The following is a 19,560-nucleotide window of genomic DNA, read 5'->3' as shown; positions in this document are numbered from 1 at the left end:
AAGAAAAGCAGGCCCAAACCATGATGCTGCCACCACCATGTTTGACAGTGGGGATGGTGTGTTTAGCTGTGTTGCTTTTACGCCAAACATAACGTTTTGCATTGTTGCCAAAAAGTTCAATTTTGGTTTCATCTGACCAGAGCACCTTCTTCCACATGTTTGGTGTGTCTCCCAGGTGGCTTGTGGCAAAATTTAAACAACACTTTTTATGGATATCTTTAAGAAATGGCTTTCTTCTTGCCACTCTTCCATAAAGGCCAGATTTGTGCAATATACGACTGATTGTTGTCCTATGGACAGAGTCTCCCACCTCAGCTGTAGATCTCTGCAGTTCATCCAGAGTGATCATGGGCCTCTTGGCTGCATCTCTGATCAGTCTTCTCCTTGTATGAGCTGAAAGTTTAGATGGACGGCCAGGTCTTGGCAGATTTGCAGTGGTCTGATACTCCTTCCATTTCAATATTATCACTTGCACAGTGCTCCTTGGGATGTTTAAAGCTTGGGAAATCTTTTTGTATCCAAATCCGGCTTTAAACTTCTTCACAACAGTATCTCGGACCTGCCTGGTGTGTTCCTTGTTCTTCATGATGCTCTCTGCGCTTTTAACGGACCTCTGAAACTATCACAGTGCAGGTGCATTTATACGGAGACTTGATTACACACAGGTGGATTGTATTTATCATCATTAGTCATTTAGGTCAACATTGGATCATTCAGAGATCCTCACTGAACTTCTGGAGAGAGTTTGCTGCACTGAAAGTAAAGGGGCTGAATAATTTTGCACGCCCAATTTTTCAGTTTTTGATTTGTTAAAAAAGTTTGAAATATCCAATAAATGTCGTTCCACTTCATGATTGTGTCCCACTTGTTGTTGATTCTTCACAAAAAAACACAGTTTTATATCTTTATGTTTGAAGCCTGAAATGTGGCAAAAGGTCGCAAAGTTCAAGGGGGCCGAATACTTTCGCAAGGCACTGTATATATTTTTAAAGGGGGTACATAAGTCATCTGGGCTTCCAAGTGGCACAGTTGTCTAAGGCTCTGCATTTCAGTTTAAGACGGGTCACTACAGTCCCTGGTTCACATCCAGGCTGCATCACATCTGGCCGTTATCGGTAGTCCCATAGGGCGACGCACAATTGGCCTAGTGTTGTCTGGGGCAGGCTGTCGTTGTAAATAAGAATTTGCTCTCAGCTGACTTGCCAAGATAAATATAAAAAACGACTCCTGTCTGAAAACAGAACACCTTTAAAGGAGTCTTTACCCTCTTACACACTATTAACGTAACATGGTCAACACAGGGTTACTGACTAGCATGTTGGTATCAACACAGGGTTACTGACTAGCATGTTGGTATCAACACAGGGTTAATGGTTCCTGACTAGCATGTTGGTAGCAACACAGGGTTATTGGTTCCTGACTAGCATGTTGGTAGCAACACAAGGTTAATGGTTAGTGACTGTAGCATGTTGGTATCAACACAGGGTTAATGGTTAGTGACTAGCATGTTGGTAGCAACACAGGGTTAATGGTTAGTGACTGTAGCATGTTGGTAGCAACACGAGGTTAATGGTTAGTGACTGTAGCATGTTGGTAGCAACACAGGTTTACTGACTAGCATGTTGGTAGCAACACAGGGTTACTGACTAGCATGTTGGTAGCAACACAGGGTTACTGACTAGCATGTTGGTAGCAACACAAGGTTAATGGTTAGTGACTGTAGAATGTTGGTAGCAACACAGGGTTACTGACTAAAATGTTGGTAGCAACACAGGGTTACTGACTAGCATGTTGGTATCAACACAGGGTTAACAGTTAGTGACTGTAAGATGTTGGTAGCAACACAGGGTTAACAGTTAGTGACTAACATGTTGGTATCAACACAGGGTTAACAGTTAGTGACTAACATGTTGGTATCAACACAGGGTTAATGGTTAGTGACTAACATGTTGGTATCAACACAGGGTTAACAGTTAGTGACTGTAGCATGTTGGTATCAACACAGGGTTAACAGTTAGTGACTGTAACATGTTGGTATCAACACAGGGTTAATGGTCACTGACTAGCATGTTGGTATCAACACAGGGTTAACAGTTAGTGTCTGTAACATGTTGGTATCAACACAGGGTTAACAGTTAGTGGCTGTAACATGTTGGTATTAACACAGGGTTAACAGTTAGTGACTGTAACATGTTGGTATCAACACAGGGTTAATGGTTACTGACTAACATGTTGGTATCAACACAGGGTTAACAGTTAGTGACTGTAACATGTTGGTATCAACACAGGGTTAACAGTTAGTGACTGTAACATGTTGGTATCAACACAGGGTTAATGGTCACTGACTAGCATGTTGGTATCAACACAGGGTTAACAGTTAGTGACTGTAAGATGTTGGTATCAACACAGGGTTAACAGTTAGTGTCTGTAACATGTTGGTATCAACACAGGGTTAACAGTTAGTGACTGTAACATGTTGGTATCAACACAGGGTTAATGGTCACTGACTAGCATGTTGGTATCAACACAGGGTTAACAGTTAGTGTCTGTAACATGTTGGTATCAACACAGGGTTAACAGTTAGTGACTGTAACATGTTGGTATCAACACAGGATTAATGGTCACTGACTAGCATGTTGGTATCAACACAGGGTTAACAGTTAGTGACTGTAAGATGTTGGTATCAACACAGGGTTAACAGTTAGTGTCTGTAACATGTTGGTATCAACACAGGGTTAACAGTTAGTGACTGTAACATGTTGGTATCAACACAGGGTTAATGGTCACTGACTAGCATGTTGGTATCAACACAGGGTTAACAGTTAGTGACTGTAAGATGTTGGTATCAACACAGGGTTAACAGTTAGTGTCTGTAACATGTTGGTATCAACACAGGGTTAACAGTTAGTGACTGTAACATGTTGGTATCAACACAGGGTTAATGGTCACTGACTAGCATGTTGGTATCAACACAGGGTTAACAGTTAGTGTCTGTAACATGTTGGTATCAACACAGGGTTAACAGTTAGTGACTGTAACATGTTGGTATCAACACAGGGTTAATGGTTACTGACTAACATGTTGGTATCAACACAGGGTTAATGGTTACTGACTAACATGTTGGTATCAACACAGGGTTAATGGTCACTGACTAACATGTTAGTGACTGTGTGCATTGAGTGCTGTGTATCCTGTCTTGTGATCTTTCAACGTGGCTTGATGTTTCTTGGCAAACATTCCTTGGAACTATCGTGAATTTCTTATTGAAGGATGTCATTCTAATTTCCGTAGAAGACGGACGAAGGCGTGTCTCAAGTGAACAGAGTACACATCCTGTTAACTAGTGCTGTACTCCTTTGGAAACACGTCATAAAACCTCTCACACTGCACTATATATTTCACTCCCATCTTTAATGTTTCTAGTATTGTTTCCTCCCTTCCTGTTGGAATGATGTTTTTGTATTCATGTATGTGTTGACAGAGGACCATCATGGAAAATAACTTTTAAAACAGTATTGTGTTACACTGCATTTAAATCAATGAGGATGTCACTTGTCCACCAACTCCTGTGGCCTTATGGTTAGTGTTCGCCCTGAGATTGGAATGGTAGGAGGTTGATTGCCAGCAAAGTCATGCAATAAAGTGTAAAAATGGGAGTCAATGCTTCTCTGCTTGGCACACAGCAATAAGGATATCAGTGGAGGCTGCTGATGGAAGGGTCATAATAATGGCCAGAACAGAGCAAATGGAACGGCATCTAAAAACACGGAAACCATGTATTTGATTCCATAAAGCTCCAGCCATTACCACGAGCTCGTCCTCCCCAATTAAGGTGCCACCATCCTCCAGTGAAGGAGACGGAATGGGGGTAAGGCCCTGAGATGTACTAGACAGGACAGTAGTCTATCAAGCAGAAACCAGGCTACTTACTTAACAACTTGTTTTTCTGAATTGTGTTTTTAAATGGTCAAATACATCAAACCCCCCCAGAAGCTGGTTGGTGGATGCCAATGGAATGTTTAACAATCTATCAAACTACAGCATGCCCAGCAATAGTGCCATTCAATTATTTACACACACTGTTAAAACAGAATGTTGTGAAACCCCAGAACAGGTGGCAGGGGTCTTCCTTGCCTATTTTCTGATAAAAAAAAAGCTTGTAATTCAATACGTTTGCTTATCTTACTGTTTATCAAGTGGCATCCTGACAGATTTAAAGGGGAATGTGTCACGCCCTGTCCTTAGAGAGACGTCTTATTTCTCTATTTGGTTAGGTCAGGGTGTGATTTGGGGTGGGCGTTCTATGTTGTCTATTTCTTTGTTTTGGCCGAGTATGGTTCCCAATCTGAGGCAGCTGTCTATCGTTGTCTCTGATTGGGAATCATACTTAGGCAGCTTTTTTTCCACCTGTGTTTGTGGGTAGTTATTTTCTGTTTAGCATCTGTTACCTGACAGAACTGTTCGCTTTCGTTTTAATATGGCTAATGATACCAACTGCCTCTGTCTCTCCCTCTGCCTTCCCTTCCCTGGATAAATATGTTAAGGATGCCAGCAGCCTCTGTCTCTCCCTCTGCCCTCCCTTCCCCTGGATAAATATGTTAAGGATGCCAGCAGCCTCTGTCTCTCCCTCTGCCTTCCCTTCCCTGGATAAATATGTTAAGGATGCCAGCAGCCTCTGTCTCTCCCTCTGCCCTCCCTTCCCCTGGATAAATATGTTAAGGATGCCAGCAGCCTCTGTCTCTCCCTCTGCCCTCCAAACCCTGGATAAATATGTTAAGGATGCCAGCAGCCTCTGCCCTCCCTGGATAAATATGCTAATGATGCCAGCAGCCTCTGTCTCTGCCTTCCCTTCCCCTGGATAAATATGTTAAGGATGCCAGCAGCCTCTGTCTCTGCCTTCCCTTCCCCTGGATAAATATGTTAAGGATGCCAGAAGCCTCTGTCTCTCCCTCTGCCCTCACTTCCCCTGGATAAATATGTTAAGGATGCCAGCAGCCTCTGCCCTCCCTGGATAAATATGCTAATGATGCCAGCAGCCTCTGTCTCTGCCTTCCCTTCCCCTGGATAAATATGTTAATGATGCCAGCAGCCTCTGCCCTCCCTGGATAAACATGGTAATGATGCCAGCAGCCTCTGCCCCTCCCTCTGCCCTCCCTGGATAAATATGGTAATGATACCAGCAGTCTCTGCCCTCCCTGGATAAAGATGGTAATGATGCCAGCAGTCTCTGCCCCTCCCTCTGCCCTCCCTGGATAAATATGGTAATGATGCCAGCATGCTCTGCCCCTCCCTCTGCCCTCCCTGGATAAATATGGTAATGATACCAGCAGTCTCTGCCCCTCCCTCTGCCCTCCCTGGATAAATATGGTAATGATACCAGCAGCCTCTGCCCCTCCCTCTGCCCTCCCTGGATAAATATGGTAATAAGCCAGCAGCCTCTGCCCCTCGCTCTGCCCTCCCTGGATAAATATGGTAATGATACTGGATAAATATTGACACATAAAACCACTATAAAGCGCTGCTCACATGGACAAAGCTACAACCCTTCAACAGGTACATGGGTGAATTAGTACCTTCTCTCTGAACTAAATGTGACAACTGTGGTTCTGCTGTTTTTAATAAACAACATGTCTAAGTTTGTTTTCCATAACTTGAGTTAACCTTCATCTGTTTTGTCTTGGATAGAGGACATCAGCCAGCCATCTACAATCTAGAGGACATCAGTCAGCCATCTACAATCTAGAGGACATCAGTCAGCCATCTACAATCTAGAGGACATCAGTCAGCCATCTACAATCTAGAGGACATCAGTCAGCCATCTACAATCTAGAGGACATCAGTCAGCCATCTACAATCTAGAGGACATCAGTCAGCCATCTACAATGTAGAGGACATCAGTCAGCCATCTACAATCTAGAGGACATCAGTCAGCCATCTACAATCTAGAGGACATCAGCCAGCCATCTACAATCTAGAGGACATCAGTCAGCCATCTACAATCTAGAGGACATCAGTCAGCCATCTACAATCTACAGGACAATAACCAGCCATCCACAATCTCTGTAAGTGTATTCTACTTGACTTATCTTATATCTAATGTTATCTTTACTGCTTATCAACATGGTTGATTTTATATAAATAGGACCTTTGTAACCCTCAATGAGCTCCTTGAACAGAATAAGTAAACACTGAGTTTACAAAACATTAAGAATGCCTTAATACAGAGTTACACCCACGTCTCTCACAGAACAGCATCAATTCATCAGGTCATGGACTCTACAAGGTGTCGAAAGCATTCCACAGGGATGCTGGTCCATGTTGACTCCCACAGTTGTGTCAAGTTGGCTGGATGTCCTTTGGGTGGTGAACCATTCTTGAGACACACAGGAAACTGTTGAGCGTGAAAACCCCAGGAGCGTTGCAGTTCTTGACACACTCACACCAGTGTACCTGGCAACTATTACCCCATTTAAAGGCACTTCATCTGAATGGCTCACACACACAATCCATGTGTCAATTGTCTCAAGGTTTAAACACCTTCCTTAACCTGTCTCCTCCCCTTCATCTACACTGATTGAAGTGGATTTAACAAGTGACAACAATTAAGGGATCATAGCTGTCACCTGGATTCACCTGGTCAGTCTGTGTGATGGAAGGAGTAGGTGTTCATAATGTTTTGTATTATCGGTGAATGTACAGTGTGTTCCTGTATGTTTCAGCTGTGTGTGTATATATAGTGTGTTCCTGTGGGTTTCAGCTGTGTGTATATAGTGTGTTCCTGTGTGTTTCAGCTGTGTGTGTATATATAGTGTGTTCCTGTGTGTTTCAGCTGTGCATGTATATACAGTGTGTTCCTGTGGGTTTCAGCTGTGTGTGTAGCTATGAGGGGAATTGTCCTTCTCTTTCTGCTGTCTTTCTGGCCTGGAGGCAACGTGGATGCTATCGATCAAGAGGTCTTGGCTAAAGTGGTACAAGAGATGAGAAGGTGGGTGTTTCTCTGTTCATTCATAATGTAAATATTCCTAAATGTCTGTTAGACAGAATTATTAGGCATTATTTGAAAGATTTCAATTTTTGGGGGACACATGTATGAATAATGATAGGTAACTTTCCCACTCATCATCATTCACGATTCATCCAGGTTTATCCATAATCATGGTAGCATCCACATGGATGTAGAAGTGTTTAGAGACATATTCTGTTCTTATTCACAATAAAAGTGTAACGGTTTTCTGTATGAGAAGGAGAGTCGGACCAAAATGCGGCGTGTAGATTGCGATCCATGTTTATTGTGACTATAGCAACACGAATCTAAATACAAACAGTGCAAAATAATAAACGTAATGAAAACCGAAACAGCCTAAACTGGTGCAAACTAACACTAAGGACAATCACCCACAAACACACAGTGAAACCCAGGCTACCTAAATATGGTTCCCAATCAGAGACAATGACTAACACCTGCCTCTGATTGAGAACCATATCAGGCCAGACATAGAAATAGACAAACAAGACATCCAACATAGAATGCCCACCCAGTTCACGTCCTGACCAACACTAAAACAAGGAAAACACACACAAACGATGGTCAGAACGTGACAGTACCCCCCCTCCAAGGTGCGGACTCCGGACGCACAACTTAAACCTATGGGGGAGGGTGTGGGTGGGCATCTGTCCGCGGTGGCGGCTCTGGCGCTGGACGTGGACCCCACTCCATAACAGTTTTAGTCCACCTCCTTAGCGTCCCTAGATAGGTTACCCTCCTTAAAGACCGCTCGGGACAGAGGGGCAGCTCGGGACAGAGGTAGCTCGGGACTGATGGGTAGCTCAGCACTGAGAGGAAGCTCAGCACTGAGAGGAAGCTCAGGCAGGTGGTTGGATCCGGCAGATCCTGGCTGGCTGGCGGTTCTGGAAGATCCTGGCTGACTGGCGGATCCGGAAGAGTCTGGTCGACTGGCGGATCTGGAAGAGTCTGGTCGACTGGCGGATCTGGAAGAGTCTGGTCGACTGGCGGATCTGGAAGAGTCTGGTCGACTGGCGGATCTGGAAGATTCTGGTCGACTGGCAGATCTAGAAGAGTCTGGTCGACTGGCAGATCTAGAAGAGTCTGGTCGACTGGCAGATCTGGAAGAGTCTGGTCGACTGGCAGATCTGGAAGAGTCTGGTCGACTGGCAGATCTGGAAGAGTCTGGTCGACTGGCAGATCTGGAAGAGTCTGGTCGACTGGCAGATCTGGAAGAGTCTGGTCGACTGGCAGATCTGGAAGAGTCTGGTCGACTGGCAGATCTGGAAGAGTCTGGTCGACTGGCAGATCTGGAAGAGTCTGGTCGACTGGCAGATCTGGAAGAGTCTGGTCGACTGGCTGCTCTGGCTGCTCCATGCTGACTGGCTGCTCCATGATGACTGGCAGCTCTGGCTGCTCCATGCTGACTGGCTGCTCCATGCTGACTGGCAGCTCTGGCTGCTCCATGCTGACTGGCAGCTCTGGCTGCTCCATGCTGACTGGCTGCTCCATGCTGACTGGCGGCCCTGGCTGCTCCATGCTGACTGGCGGCCCTGGCTGCTCCATGCTGACTGGCGGCCCTGGCTGCTCCATACTGCCTGGAGGCCCTGGCTGCTCCATACTGACTGGCGGCCCTGGCTGCTCCATACTGACTGGCGGCCCTGGCGGCTCCTTGCAGACTGGCAGCTCTGGCGGCTCCTTGCAGACTGGCAGCTCTGGCGGCTCCTTGCAGACTGGCAGCTCTGGCGGCTCCTTGCAGACTGGCAGCTTTGGCGGCATCCTGCAGAAAGGCAGTTCTGGCGGCTCCTTGCAGACTGGCAGCTCCTTGCAGACTGGCAGCTCTATGCAGACTGGCAGCTCCTTGCAGACTGGCAGCTCCTTGCAGACTGGCAGCTCTATGCAGACTGGCAGCTCCTTGCAGACTGGCAGCTCCTTGCAGACTGGCAGCTCCTTGCAGACTGGCGACTCCGGCAGCGCTGTAGAGAAGGAAGGCTCTAACAGCGCTAAACAGGCGGGAGACTCCGACAGCGCTGGAGAGGAGGAAGGCTCTGGCAGCGCTGGACAGGCGAGGCGCACTGTAGGCCTGATGCGTGGTGCTGGCACTGGTGGTACTGGGCCGAGGACACGCACAGGAAGCCTGGTGCGGGGAGCTGCTACCGGAGGGCTGGGGTGTGGAGGTGGTACTGGAAAAACCGGACCGTGCAGGCGCACTGGAGCTCTTGAGCACCGAGCCTGCCCAACCTTACCTGGTTGAATGCTCACGGTCGCCCTGCCAGTGCGGCGAGGTGGAATAGCCCGCACTGGGCTATGCAGGCGAACCGGAGACACCGAGCGCAAGGCTGGTGCCATGTAAGCCGGCCCAAGGAGACGCACTGGGGACCAGCTGTGTAGAGCCGGCTTCATGGCATTAGGCTCGACGCTCAATCTAGCCCGGCCGACACCCGGAGCTGGAATATACCGCACCGGGCTATGCACCCGCACTGGAGACACAGTGCGCACCACTGCATAACACGGTGCCTGTCCGGTCTCTCTAGCCCCCCGGTAAGCACAGGGAGTCTGCCCAGGTCTCCTACCTGACGTAGCCATACTCCCTGTTAGCCCCCCCCCCAAGAAATTTTTGGGGCTGCCTCTCAGGCTTCCATCCGCTACGTCGTGCTGCCTCCTCATATCTGCGCCTCTCAGCTTTCGCCGCCTCCAGTTCTTCTTTGGGGCGGCGATATTCTCCTGGCTGAGCCCAGGGTCCTCTTCCTTCTAATTCGTCCTCCCATGTCCATACCTCCTCTTTGGGCTGCTCCTGTTGCCTCTTCTCCTGCTGCACCTTTGGGCGGCTACACTCCCCTGGTTTAGCCCAGGGTCCTCTCCCGTCAAGGATTTCCTCCCATGTCCAGAAATCCTTATTGCGCGTCTCCTCGCGCTGCTCCTGCCTGTTGACACGCTGCTTGGTCCTTTTGTGGTGGGTGATTCTGTAACGGTTTTCTGTATGAGAAGGAGAGTCGGACCAAAATGCGGCGTGTAGATTGCGATCCATGTTTATTGTGACTATAGCAACACGAATCTAAATACAAACAGTGCAAAATAATAAACGTAATGAAAACCGAAACAGCCTAAACTGGTGCAAACTAACACTAAGGACAATCACCCACAAACACACAGTGAAACCCAGGCTACCTAAATATGGTTCCCAATCAGAGACAATGACTAACACCTGCCTCTGATTGAGAACCATATCAGGCCAGACATAGAAATAGACAAACAAGACATCCAACATAGAATGCCCACCCAGTTCACGTCCTGACCAACACTAAAACAAGGAAAACACACACAAACGATGGTCAGAACGTGACAAAAAGTTACTCGAAATGACACAATACATTATTTACCATAATTTCTATTGGGCACAAAATAATCTGAAACAACCAAAACAAACAGGAAATGCCTCCAACACATTTGTAAAGTCACAAGATGTCGTCATTGTGAAGAATATGTTTGACTACTTTAATACACATAAGTGAATTTGCCCCAATAATTTTGGTCCCATAAAATATGGGAACTATGTACAAAAAGTGTTGTAATTTCTTTGTAATTTGTTTGTAATGTTTCTGATCCTCTGTGTTCTGTCTCTTCTGTCTCCTGTCTGTTTATAATGTTTCTGATCCTCTGTGTTCTGTCTCTTCTGTCTCCTGTCTGTTTATAATGTTACTGATCCTCTGTGTTCTGTCTCGTCTGTCTCCTGTCTGTTTATAATGTTACTGATCCTCTGTGTTCTGTCTCCTGTCTGTTTATAATGTTTCTGATCCTCTGTGTTCTGTCTCTTCTGTCTCCTGTCTGTTAATAATGTTTCTGATCCTCTGTGTTCTGTCTCCTGTCTGTTTATAATGTTTCTGATCCTGTGTGTTCTGTCTCCTGTCTGTTTATAATGTTTCTGATCCTGTGTGTTCTGTCTCCTGTCTGTTTATAATGTTTCTGATCCTGTGTTCTGTCTCTTCTGTCTCCTGTCTGTTTATAATGTTTCTGATCCTCTGTGTTCTGTCTCCTGTCTGTTTATAATGTTTCTGATCCTGTGTTCTGTCTCCTGTCTGTTTATAATGTTTCTGATCCTGTGTTCTGTCTCTTCTGTCTCCTGTCTGTTTATAATGTTTCTGATCCTCTATGTTCTGTCTCCTGTCTGTTTATAATGTTTCTGATCCTGTGTTCTGTCTCCTGTCTGTTTATAATGTTTCTGATCCTCTGTGTTCTGTCTCCTGTCTGTTTATAATGTTTCTGATCCTCTGTGTTCTGTCTCTTCTGTCTCCTGTCTGTTTATAATGTTTCTGATCCTCTGTGTTCTGTCTCTTCTGTCTCCTGTCTGCTTATAATGTTTCTGATCCTCTGTGTTCTGTCTCTTCTGTCTCCTGTCTGTTTATAATGTTTCTGATCCTCTGTGTTCTGTCTCTTCTGTCTCCTGTCTGTTTATAATGTTTCTGATCCTCTGTGTTCTGTCTCTTCTGTCTCCTGTCTGTTTTATGACCCTCTGTGTTCTGTCTCCTGTCTGTTTATAATGTGTCTGATCCTCTGTGTTCTGTCTCCTGTCTGTTTATAATGTTTCTGATCCTCTGTGTTCTGTCTCTTCTGTCTTCTGTCTGTTTTATGACCCTCTGTGTTCTGTCTCCTGTCTGTTTATAATGTGTCTGATCCTCTGTGTTCTGTCTCCTGTCTGTTTATAATGTTTCTGATCCTCTGTGTTCTGTCTCCTGTCTGTTTATAATGTTTCTGATCCTGTGTTCTGTCTCTTCTGTCTCCTGTCTGTTTATAATGTTTCTGATCCTCTGTGTTCTGTCTCCTGTCTGTTTATAATGTTTCTGATCCTCTGTGTTCTGTCTCCTGTCTGTTTATAATGTTTCTGATCCTCTGTGTTCTGTCTCCTGTCTGTTTTATGACCCTCTGTGTTCTGTCTCCTGTCTGTTTATAATGTTTCTGATCCTCTGTGTTCTGTCTCTTCTGTCTCCTGTCTGTTTATAATGTTTCTGATCCTCTGTGTTCTGCCTCTTCTGTCTCCTGTCTGTTTATAATGTTTCTGATCCTCTGTGTTCTGTCTCTTCTGTCTCCTGTCTGTGTATAATGTTTCTGATCCTCTGTGTTCTGTCTCTTCTGTCTCCTGTCTGTTTTATGACCCTCTGTGTTCTGTCTCCTGTCTGTTTATAATGTTTCTGATCCTCTGTGTTCTGTCTCTTCTGTCTCCTGTCTGTTTATAATGTTGCTGATCCTCTGTGTTCTGTCTCTTCTGTCTCCTGTCTGTTTAATGATCCTCTGTGTTCTGTCTGCTGTCTGTTTATAATGTTTCTGATCCTCTGTGTTCTGTCTCTTCTGTCTCCTGTTGTTGTTCAGGTTCGGCCTGGAGAACCGCCAGTATGCCATGGCTGTCTTACTCACCCAACAGCAGTGTACCCAAAATGGAGCAATCTTTGATGTGGGCGTGCAACCTCAGGTTGTCCAGAACACGCTTAATGATAACAAGGTCTACACAGGAAACCGGCTCATCGCAGCCACACCTCTTAAAATAGTCCAGGCTGACAGACCTGATAAAACAGACCATGCTGAGTACCGTCTCTTGAGTGGTGATAATAACAACTTCAGCCCAATGCAGACTCTGATAAACAATGCTGGTAGTAATGCTGGTCAATGCATCGTCTTCTTCTCCACCTACTCTCCCTGCCTGGAGAAATGCAACAACCCTAATGGACGATACAATATTCTCCAATTCATGAACGTCTTTCAAGTCTTTGACAACAACCGGAAGGCCTTTGTCTTCTCCTCGGTTTGGGACCGTTCAAGGAACCATCCAGGAGTGACCAACCCCGATAGGCAGTGGGTGGTTGACTCCTTCCAGAGAATAGAAAGTTTCCTCCCTTTATATCGTTGTGACAGATTCAAGGAAAACAAAAAATGGGTCAACAGTTGTTACCATTGTGTCACTAATCCAGATGACTGCTAGTGTCCACTGTCTGTATGGATACTGCTAGTGTCCACTGTCTGTATGGGTACTACTAGTGTACACTGTCTGTATGGGTACTACTAGTGTACACTGTCTGTATGGATACTAATAGTGTCCACTGTCTGTATGGGTACTACTAGTGTACACTGTCTGTATGGGTACTACTAGTGTACACTGTCTGTATGGATACTAATAGTGTCCACTGTCTGTATGGGTACTACTAGTGTACACTGTCTGTATGGGTACTACTAGTGTACACTGTCTGTATGGATACTAATAGTGTACACTGTCTGTATGGATACTAATAGTGTACACTGTCTGTATGGGTACAAATAGTGTCCACTGTCTGTATGGGTACTACTAGTGTACACTATCTGTATGGATACTAATAGTGTACACTGTCTGTATGGATACTAATAGTGTACACTGTCTGTATGGGTACAAATAGTGTCCACTGTCTGTATGGATACTAATAGTGTACACTGTCTGTATGGGTACTACTAGTGTACACTGTCTGTATGGGTACTACTAGTGTACACTGTCTGTATGGATACTAATAGTGTACACTGTCTGTATGGATACTAATAGTGTACACTGTCTGTATGGATACTAATAGTGTACACTTTCTGTATGGATACTAATAGTGTCCACTGTCTGTATGGGTACTACTAGTGTACACTGTCTGTATGGATACTAATAGTGTACACTGTCTGTATGGGTACTAATAGTGTACACTGTCTGTATGGATACTAATAGTGTACACTGTCTGAATGGATACTACTTGTGTACACTGTCTGTATATGTACTAATAGTGTACACTGTCTGTATGGATACTAATAGTGTACACTGTCTGTATGGATACTACTAGTGTACACTGTCTGTATGGGTACTAATAGTGTCCACTGTCTCAATGGTGGAAATATAGAAATGTATATTTTCTTTCTTTCTCTCTGTCCATCTCCCTCTCTGTCCATCTCCCTCTCTGTCCATCTCCCTCTCTGTGTCCATCTCCCTCTCTGTACCCATCTCTCTCTCTCTGTCCATCTCCCTCTCTCTGTCCATCCCCCTCTCTCTGTCGATCCCCCTCTCTCTGTCCATCTCCCTCTCTGTCCATCTCCCTCTCTGTCCATCTCCCTCTCTGTCCATCTCCCTCTCTGTCCATCTCTCCCTCTCTGTCCATCTCTCCCTCTCTGTCCGTCTCTCTCTCTCTGTCCGTCTCTCTCTCTCTGTCCATCTCTCTCTCTCTGTGCATCTCTCTCTCTCTGTGCATCTCTCTCTCTATCCACCCCTCTCTCTGTCCATCTCTCTCTCTCTATCCACCCCTCTCTCTGTCCACCCCTCTCTCTGTCCATCTCTCTCTCTGTCCACCCCCTCTCCCTGTCCATCTCTCTCTCTGTCCACCCCCTCTCCCTGTCCATCTCTCTCTGCCCACCCCTCTCTCTGTCCATCTCTCTCTATGTCCACCTCTCTCTATGTCCACCTCTCTCTCTGTCCACCCCCTCTCTCTGTCCACCCCCTCTCTCTGTCCACCCCCTCTCTCTGTCCACCCCCTCTCTCTGTCCATCGCTCTCTGTCCACCCCTCTCTCTGTCAATCTATCTCTCTGTCCATCTCAATTCAATTCAATTCGAGGGTCTTTATTGGCATGGGAAACATATGTTAACATTGCCAAAGCAAGTGAGGTAGATAATATATAAAGTGAAATAAACAATAAAAATTAACAGTAAACATTACACATACAGAAGTTTCAAAACAATAAAAACATTACAAATGTCATATTATATATATATATGTACAGTGTTTTAACAATGTACAAATGGTTAAAGGACACAAGATAAAATAAATAAGCATAAATATGGGTTGCATTTACAATGGTGTGTGTTATTCACTGGTTGCCCTTTTCTTGTGGCAACAGGTCACAAATCTTGCTGCTGTGATGGCACACTGTGGAATTTCACCCAGTAGATATGGGAGTTTTTCAAATTTGGATTTGTTTTCGAATTCTTTGTGGATCTGTGTAATCTGAGGGAAATATGTCTCTCTAATATGGTCATACATTGGGCAGGAGGTTAGGAAGTGCAGCTCAGTTTCCACCTCATTTTGTGGGCAGTGAGCACATAGCCTGTCTTCTCTTGAGAGCCATGTCTGCCTACGGCGGCCTTTCTCAATAGCAAGGCTATGCTCACTGAGTCTGTACATAGTCAAAGCTTTCCTTAATTTTGGGTCAGTCACAGTGGTCAGGTATTCTGCCGCTGTGTACTCTCTGTGTAGGGCCAAATAGCATTCTAGTTTGCTCTGTTTTTTTGTTAATTCTTTCCAATGTGTCAAGTAATTATCTTTTTGTTTTCTCATGATTTGGTTAGGTCTAATTGTGCTGCTGTCCTGGGGCTCTGTAGGGTGTGTTTGTGTTTGTGAACAGAGCCCCAGGACCAGCTTGCTTAGGGGACAGTTCTCCAGGTTCATCTCTCTGTAGGTGATGGCTTTGTTATGGAAGGTTTGGGAATCACTTCCTTTTAGGTGGTTATAGAATTTAACGGCTCTTTTCTGGATTTTGATAATTAGTGGGTATCGGCCTAATTCTGCTCTGCATGCATTATTTGGTGTTCTACGTTGTACACGGAGGATATTTTTGCAGAATTCTGCGTGCAGAGTCTCAATTTGGTGTTTGTCCCATTTTGTGAAGTCTTGGTTGGTGAGCGGACCCCAGACCTCACAACCATAAAGGGCAATGGGCTCTATGACTGATTCAAGTATTTTTAGCCAAATCCAAATTGGTATGTTGAAATTTATGTTCCTTTTGATGCCATAGAATGCCCTTCTTGCCTTGTCTCTCTCTCTGTCCACCCCTCTCTCTGTCCATCTCTCTCTCTGTCCATCTCTCTCTCTGTCCAACCCTCTCTCTGTCCATCTCTCTCTCTGTCCATCTCTCTCTCTCTGTCCATCTCTCTCTCTCTGTCCACTCCCTCTCTCTGTCCACTCCCTCTCTCTGTCCACTCCCTCTCTTTGTCCATCTCTCTCTCTCTCTGTCCACCCCTCTCTCTGTCCACCCCTCTCTGTCCACCCCTCTCTCTGTCCACCCCTCTCTCTGTCCACCCCTCTCTCTGTCCATCTCTCTCTCTCTGTCCATCTCTCTCTCTCTCTGTCCATCTCTCTCTCTCTCTGTCCATCTCTCTCTCTCTCTCTGTCCATCTCTCTCTCTCTCTCTGTCCATCTCTCTCTCTCTCTCTGTCCATCTCTCTCTCTCTCTCTCTGTCCATCTCTCTCTCTCTCTCTGTCCATCTCTCTCTCTCTCTCTGTCCATCTCTCTCTCTCTCTCTGTCCATCTCTATCTCTCTCTGTCCATCTCTCTCTCTCTCTGTCCATCTCTCTCTCTCTCTGTCCACCCCCTCTCTCTGTCCACCCCCTCTCTCTTTCTGTCCACCCCCTCTCTCTTTCTGTCCACCCCTCTCGCTCTCTGTCCACCCCTCTCTCTTACTGTTGTTGTTATTTCTGTCTTTATTAGGTTTTATTACACTGACATAAACACTGCATGACAGACCACGGCCTTCCTGTTTCCCTGCATCTTCTGAGAACAAAAAGGTTGAACGTAGAGGACTATAAACAGTCATGTAAATGTTGTTGAAAACACTTGAAATGTGGTGAGACTGATAGAAGATTTTAAGATTTGGACCCACGGATACAAACACATGACATTATGACAATAATCGAAGGAGATATCAACACACATGTAGCTGTGTAATACAGTGCCTTGCGAACGTATTCGGCCCCCTTGAACTTTGCGACCTTTTGCCACATTTCAGGCTTCAAACATAAAGATATAAAACTGTATTTTTTTGTGAAGAATCAACAACAAGTGGGACACAATCATGAAGTGGAACGACATTTATTGGATATTTCAAACTTTTTTAACAAATCAAAAACTGAAAAATTGGGCGTGCAAAATTATTCAGCCCCCTTAAGTTAATACTTTGTAGCGCCACCTTTTGCTGCGATTACAGCTGTAAGTCGCTTGGGGTATGTCTCTATCAGTTTTGCACATCGAGAGACTGAAATTTTTTCCCATTCCTCCTTGCAAAACAGCTCGGGCTCAGTGAGGTTGGATGGAGAGCATTTGTGAACAGCAGTTTTCAGTTCTTTCCACAGATTCTCGATTGGATTCAGGTCTGGACTTTGACTTGGCCATTCTAACACCTGGATATGTTTATTTTTGAACCATTCCATTGTAGATTTTGCTTTATGTTTTGGATCATTGTCTTGTTGGAAGACAAATCTCCGTCCCAGTCTCAAGTCTTTTGCAGACTCCATCAGGTTTTCTTCCAGAATGGTCCTGTATTTGGCTTCTTCCCTGTCCCTGCTGAAGAAAAGCAGGCCCAAACCATGATGCTGCCACCACCATGTTTGACAGTGTTGCTTTTACGCCAAACATAACGTTTTGCATTGTTGCCAAAAAGTTCAATTTTGGTTTCATCTGACCAGAGCACCTTCTTCCACATGTTTGGTGTGTCTCCCAGGTGGCTTGTGGCAAACTTTAAACAACACTTTTTATGGATATCTTTAAGAAATGGCTTTCTTCTTGCCACTCTTCCAGAAAGGCCAGATTTGTGCAATATACGACTGATTGTTGTCCTATGGACAGAGTCTCCCACCTCAGCTGTAGATCTCTGCAGTTCATCCAGAGTGATCATGGGCCTCTTGGCTGCATCTCTGATCAGTCTTCTCCTTGTATGAGCTGAAAGTTTAGAGGGACGGCCAGGTCTTGGTAGATTTGCAGTGGTCTGATACTCCTTCCATTTCAATATCATCGCTTGCACAGTGCTCCTTGGGATGTTTAAAGCTTGGGAAATCTTTTTGTATCCAAATCCGGCTTTAAACTTCTTCACAACAGTATCTCGGACCTGCCTGGTGTGTTCCTTGTTCTTCATGATGCTCTCTGCGCTTTTAACGGACCTCTGAGACTATCACAGTGCAGGTGCATTTATACGGAGACTTGATTACACACAAGTGGATTGTATTTATCATCATTAGTCATTTAGGTCAACATTGGATCATTCAGAGATCCTCACTGAACTTCTGGAGAGAGTTTGCTGCACTGAAAGTAAAGGGGCTGAATAATTTTGCAAGCCCAATTTTTCAGTTTTTGATTTGTTAAAAAGTTTGAAATATCCAATAAATGTTGTTCCACTCCATGATTGTGTCCCACTTGTTGTTGATTCTTCACAAAAAAATACAGTTTTATATCTTTATGTTTGAAGCCTGAAATGTGGCAAAAGGTCGCAAAGTTCAAGGGGGCCAAATACTTTCGCAAGGCACTGTATATAGTCCTTAACATAAACAAACACACACCCTAATGAACATGTACTAGGTTTTCCCAAGAGAGTTCTGGTCAGTCATCCTCTCAGCGGCGTACATTCCCCCTCGAGCAGACACCAAGACAGCTACTCTGGGACAGAGTAGGAGGCAGTTCAGTTTGGGCACGCAATTCATCCAAAAGTGGAAATGCTGCCCCTTATCCCAAACAAGTTAAGGAACTTCACTGGACTCTATGTAAACTGGAAACCATATATCCTGAGGCTGCATTTATTGTAGTTGGGGATTTTAACAAAGCAAATGTGAGAACAAGGCTACCTAAATTCTATCAGCATATTTCTGCACTACGCGCAGGGGTAATACACTTGATCACTGCTACTCTAACTTCTGTGATGTGTTATGACAATATGACAATAACCAAAGGAGATCTCAACACACTCTAACTTCTGCGATGCGTTATGACATTATGACAATAACCGAAGGAGATCTCAACACACTCTAACTTCCCCAATACGTTATGACATTATGACAATAACTAAAAGAGATATCAACACACTCTAACTTCCCCAATACGTTATGACTGTAACTGGCTATAAGGGAGTCAGGCGCAGGAGAGCAGAATTGGGGTAGCAAACGGAGCCTTTTATTTAGGCGAACAAAACGCACGGCACTAAGAACACTAAACACAATGCGGGTTGACACAACTCAGAGCAACCAGACTAACGTGCGCATGCACGAAACAATAAACCATTTCACACACAGACATGGGGGGGGGGGGGGGGGGGGGGTTAAGTACACAACGAGTAATGAGGGAAATGGACACCAGGTGTGTGGGAAAACAAGACAAAACAAATGGAAAATGAAAGGTGGATCGGCGATGGCTAGAAGAACCGGTGACGTCGACCGCCGAACATCGCTCCGAACAAGGAGAAGGAACCGACTTCGCCTGAAGTCATGACAATGACATGACAGTAACCGAAGGAGATCTCAACACACATGTAGATGTGTAATATATAGCCCTTGAAACTATTCATATTCTCCTAACTATATTTATATGGTTGGGACTGTCTACAGACTCTATATCGTTATAGAAGAACACATTCTGTCAGTTCAGGGACTTTTAACTCTTGTCCTGGAGTGAATAGGTATTGCAGGGTTTAGTTCCAACCAAGCACCACACCTGACTTAATTAATCATCTCACACATTGTTCTATAGAGAAACTGGTAGCAGGAGTCCACCTTCTGGAAGACAAGTTGATGATGAGGGAGATGAGAGCTGG

General features: G+C 45.1%; 1 protein-coding gene across 1 annotated transcript; it reads left to right on the top strand.

Annotated features, from left to right (window-relative positions):
- Nucleotides 1-5,714: 5,714 nt before the first annotated feature.
- On the top strand, nt 5,715-15,448 carry LOC139383883 (uncharacterized). Its single transcript, XM_071128478.1, has 3 exons — nt 5,715-6,062; nt 6,868-6,985; nt 12,368-15,448. The coding sequence occupies exons 2-3, from the start codon at nt 6,882-6,884 to the stop codon at nt 12,972-12,974; spliced, it is 711 nt and encodes a 236-aa protein (XP_070984579.1). The 5' UTR covers nt 5,715-6,062; nt 6,868-6,881; the 3' UTR covers nt 12,975-15,448.
- The last annotated feature ends 4,112 nt before the right edge of the window (nt 15,449-19,560 follow it).

Source organism: Oncorhynchus clarkii, chromosome 25 (assembly GCF_045791955.1).
Source record: "Oncorhynchus clarkii lewisi isolate Uvic-CL-2024 chromosome 25, UVic_Ocla_1.0, whole genome shotgun sequence".
NCBI classification, from domain to species: domain Eukaryota; kingdom Metazoa; phylum Chordata; class Actinopteri; order Salmoniformes; family Salmonidae; genus Oncorhynchus; species Oncorhynchus clarkii.
The sequence above is the reverse complement of the archived record's forward strand: the minus strand, read 5'-3'. Positions and strand labels throughout refer to the sequence as shown.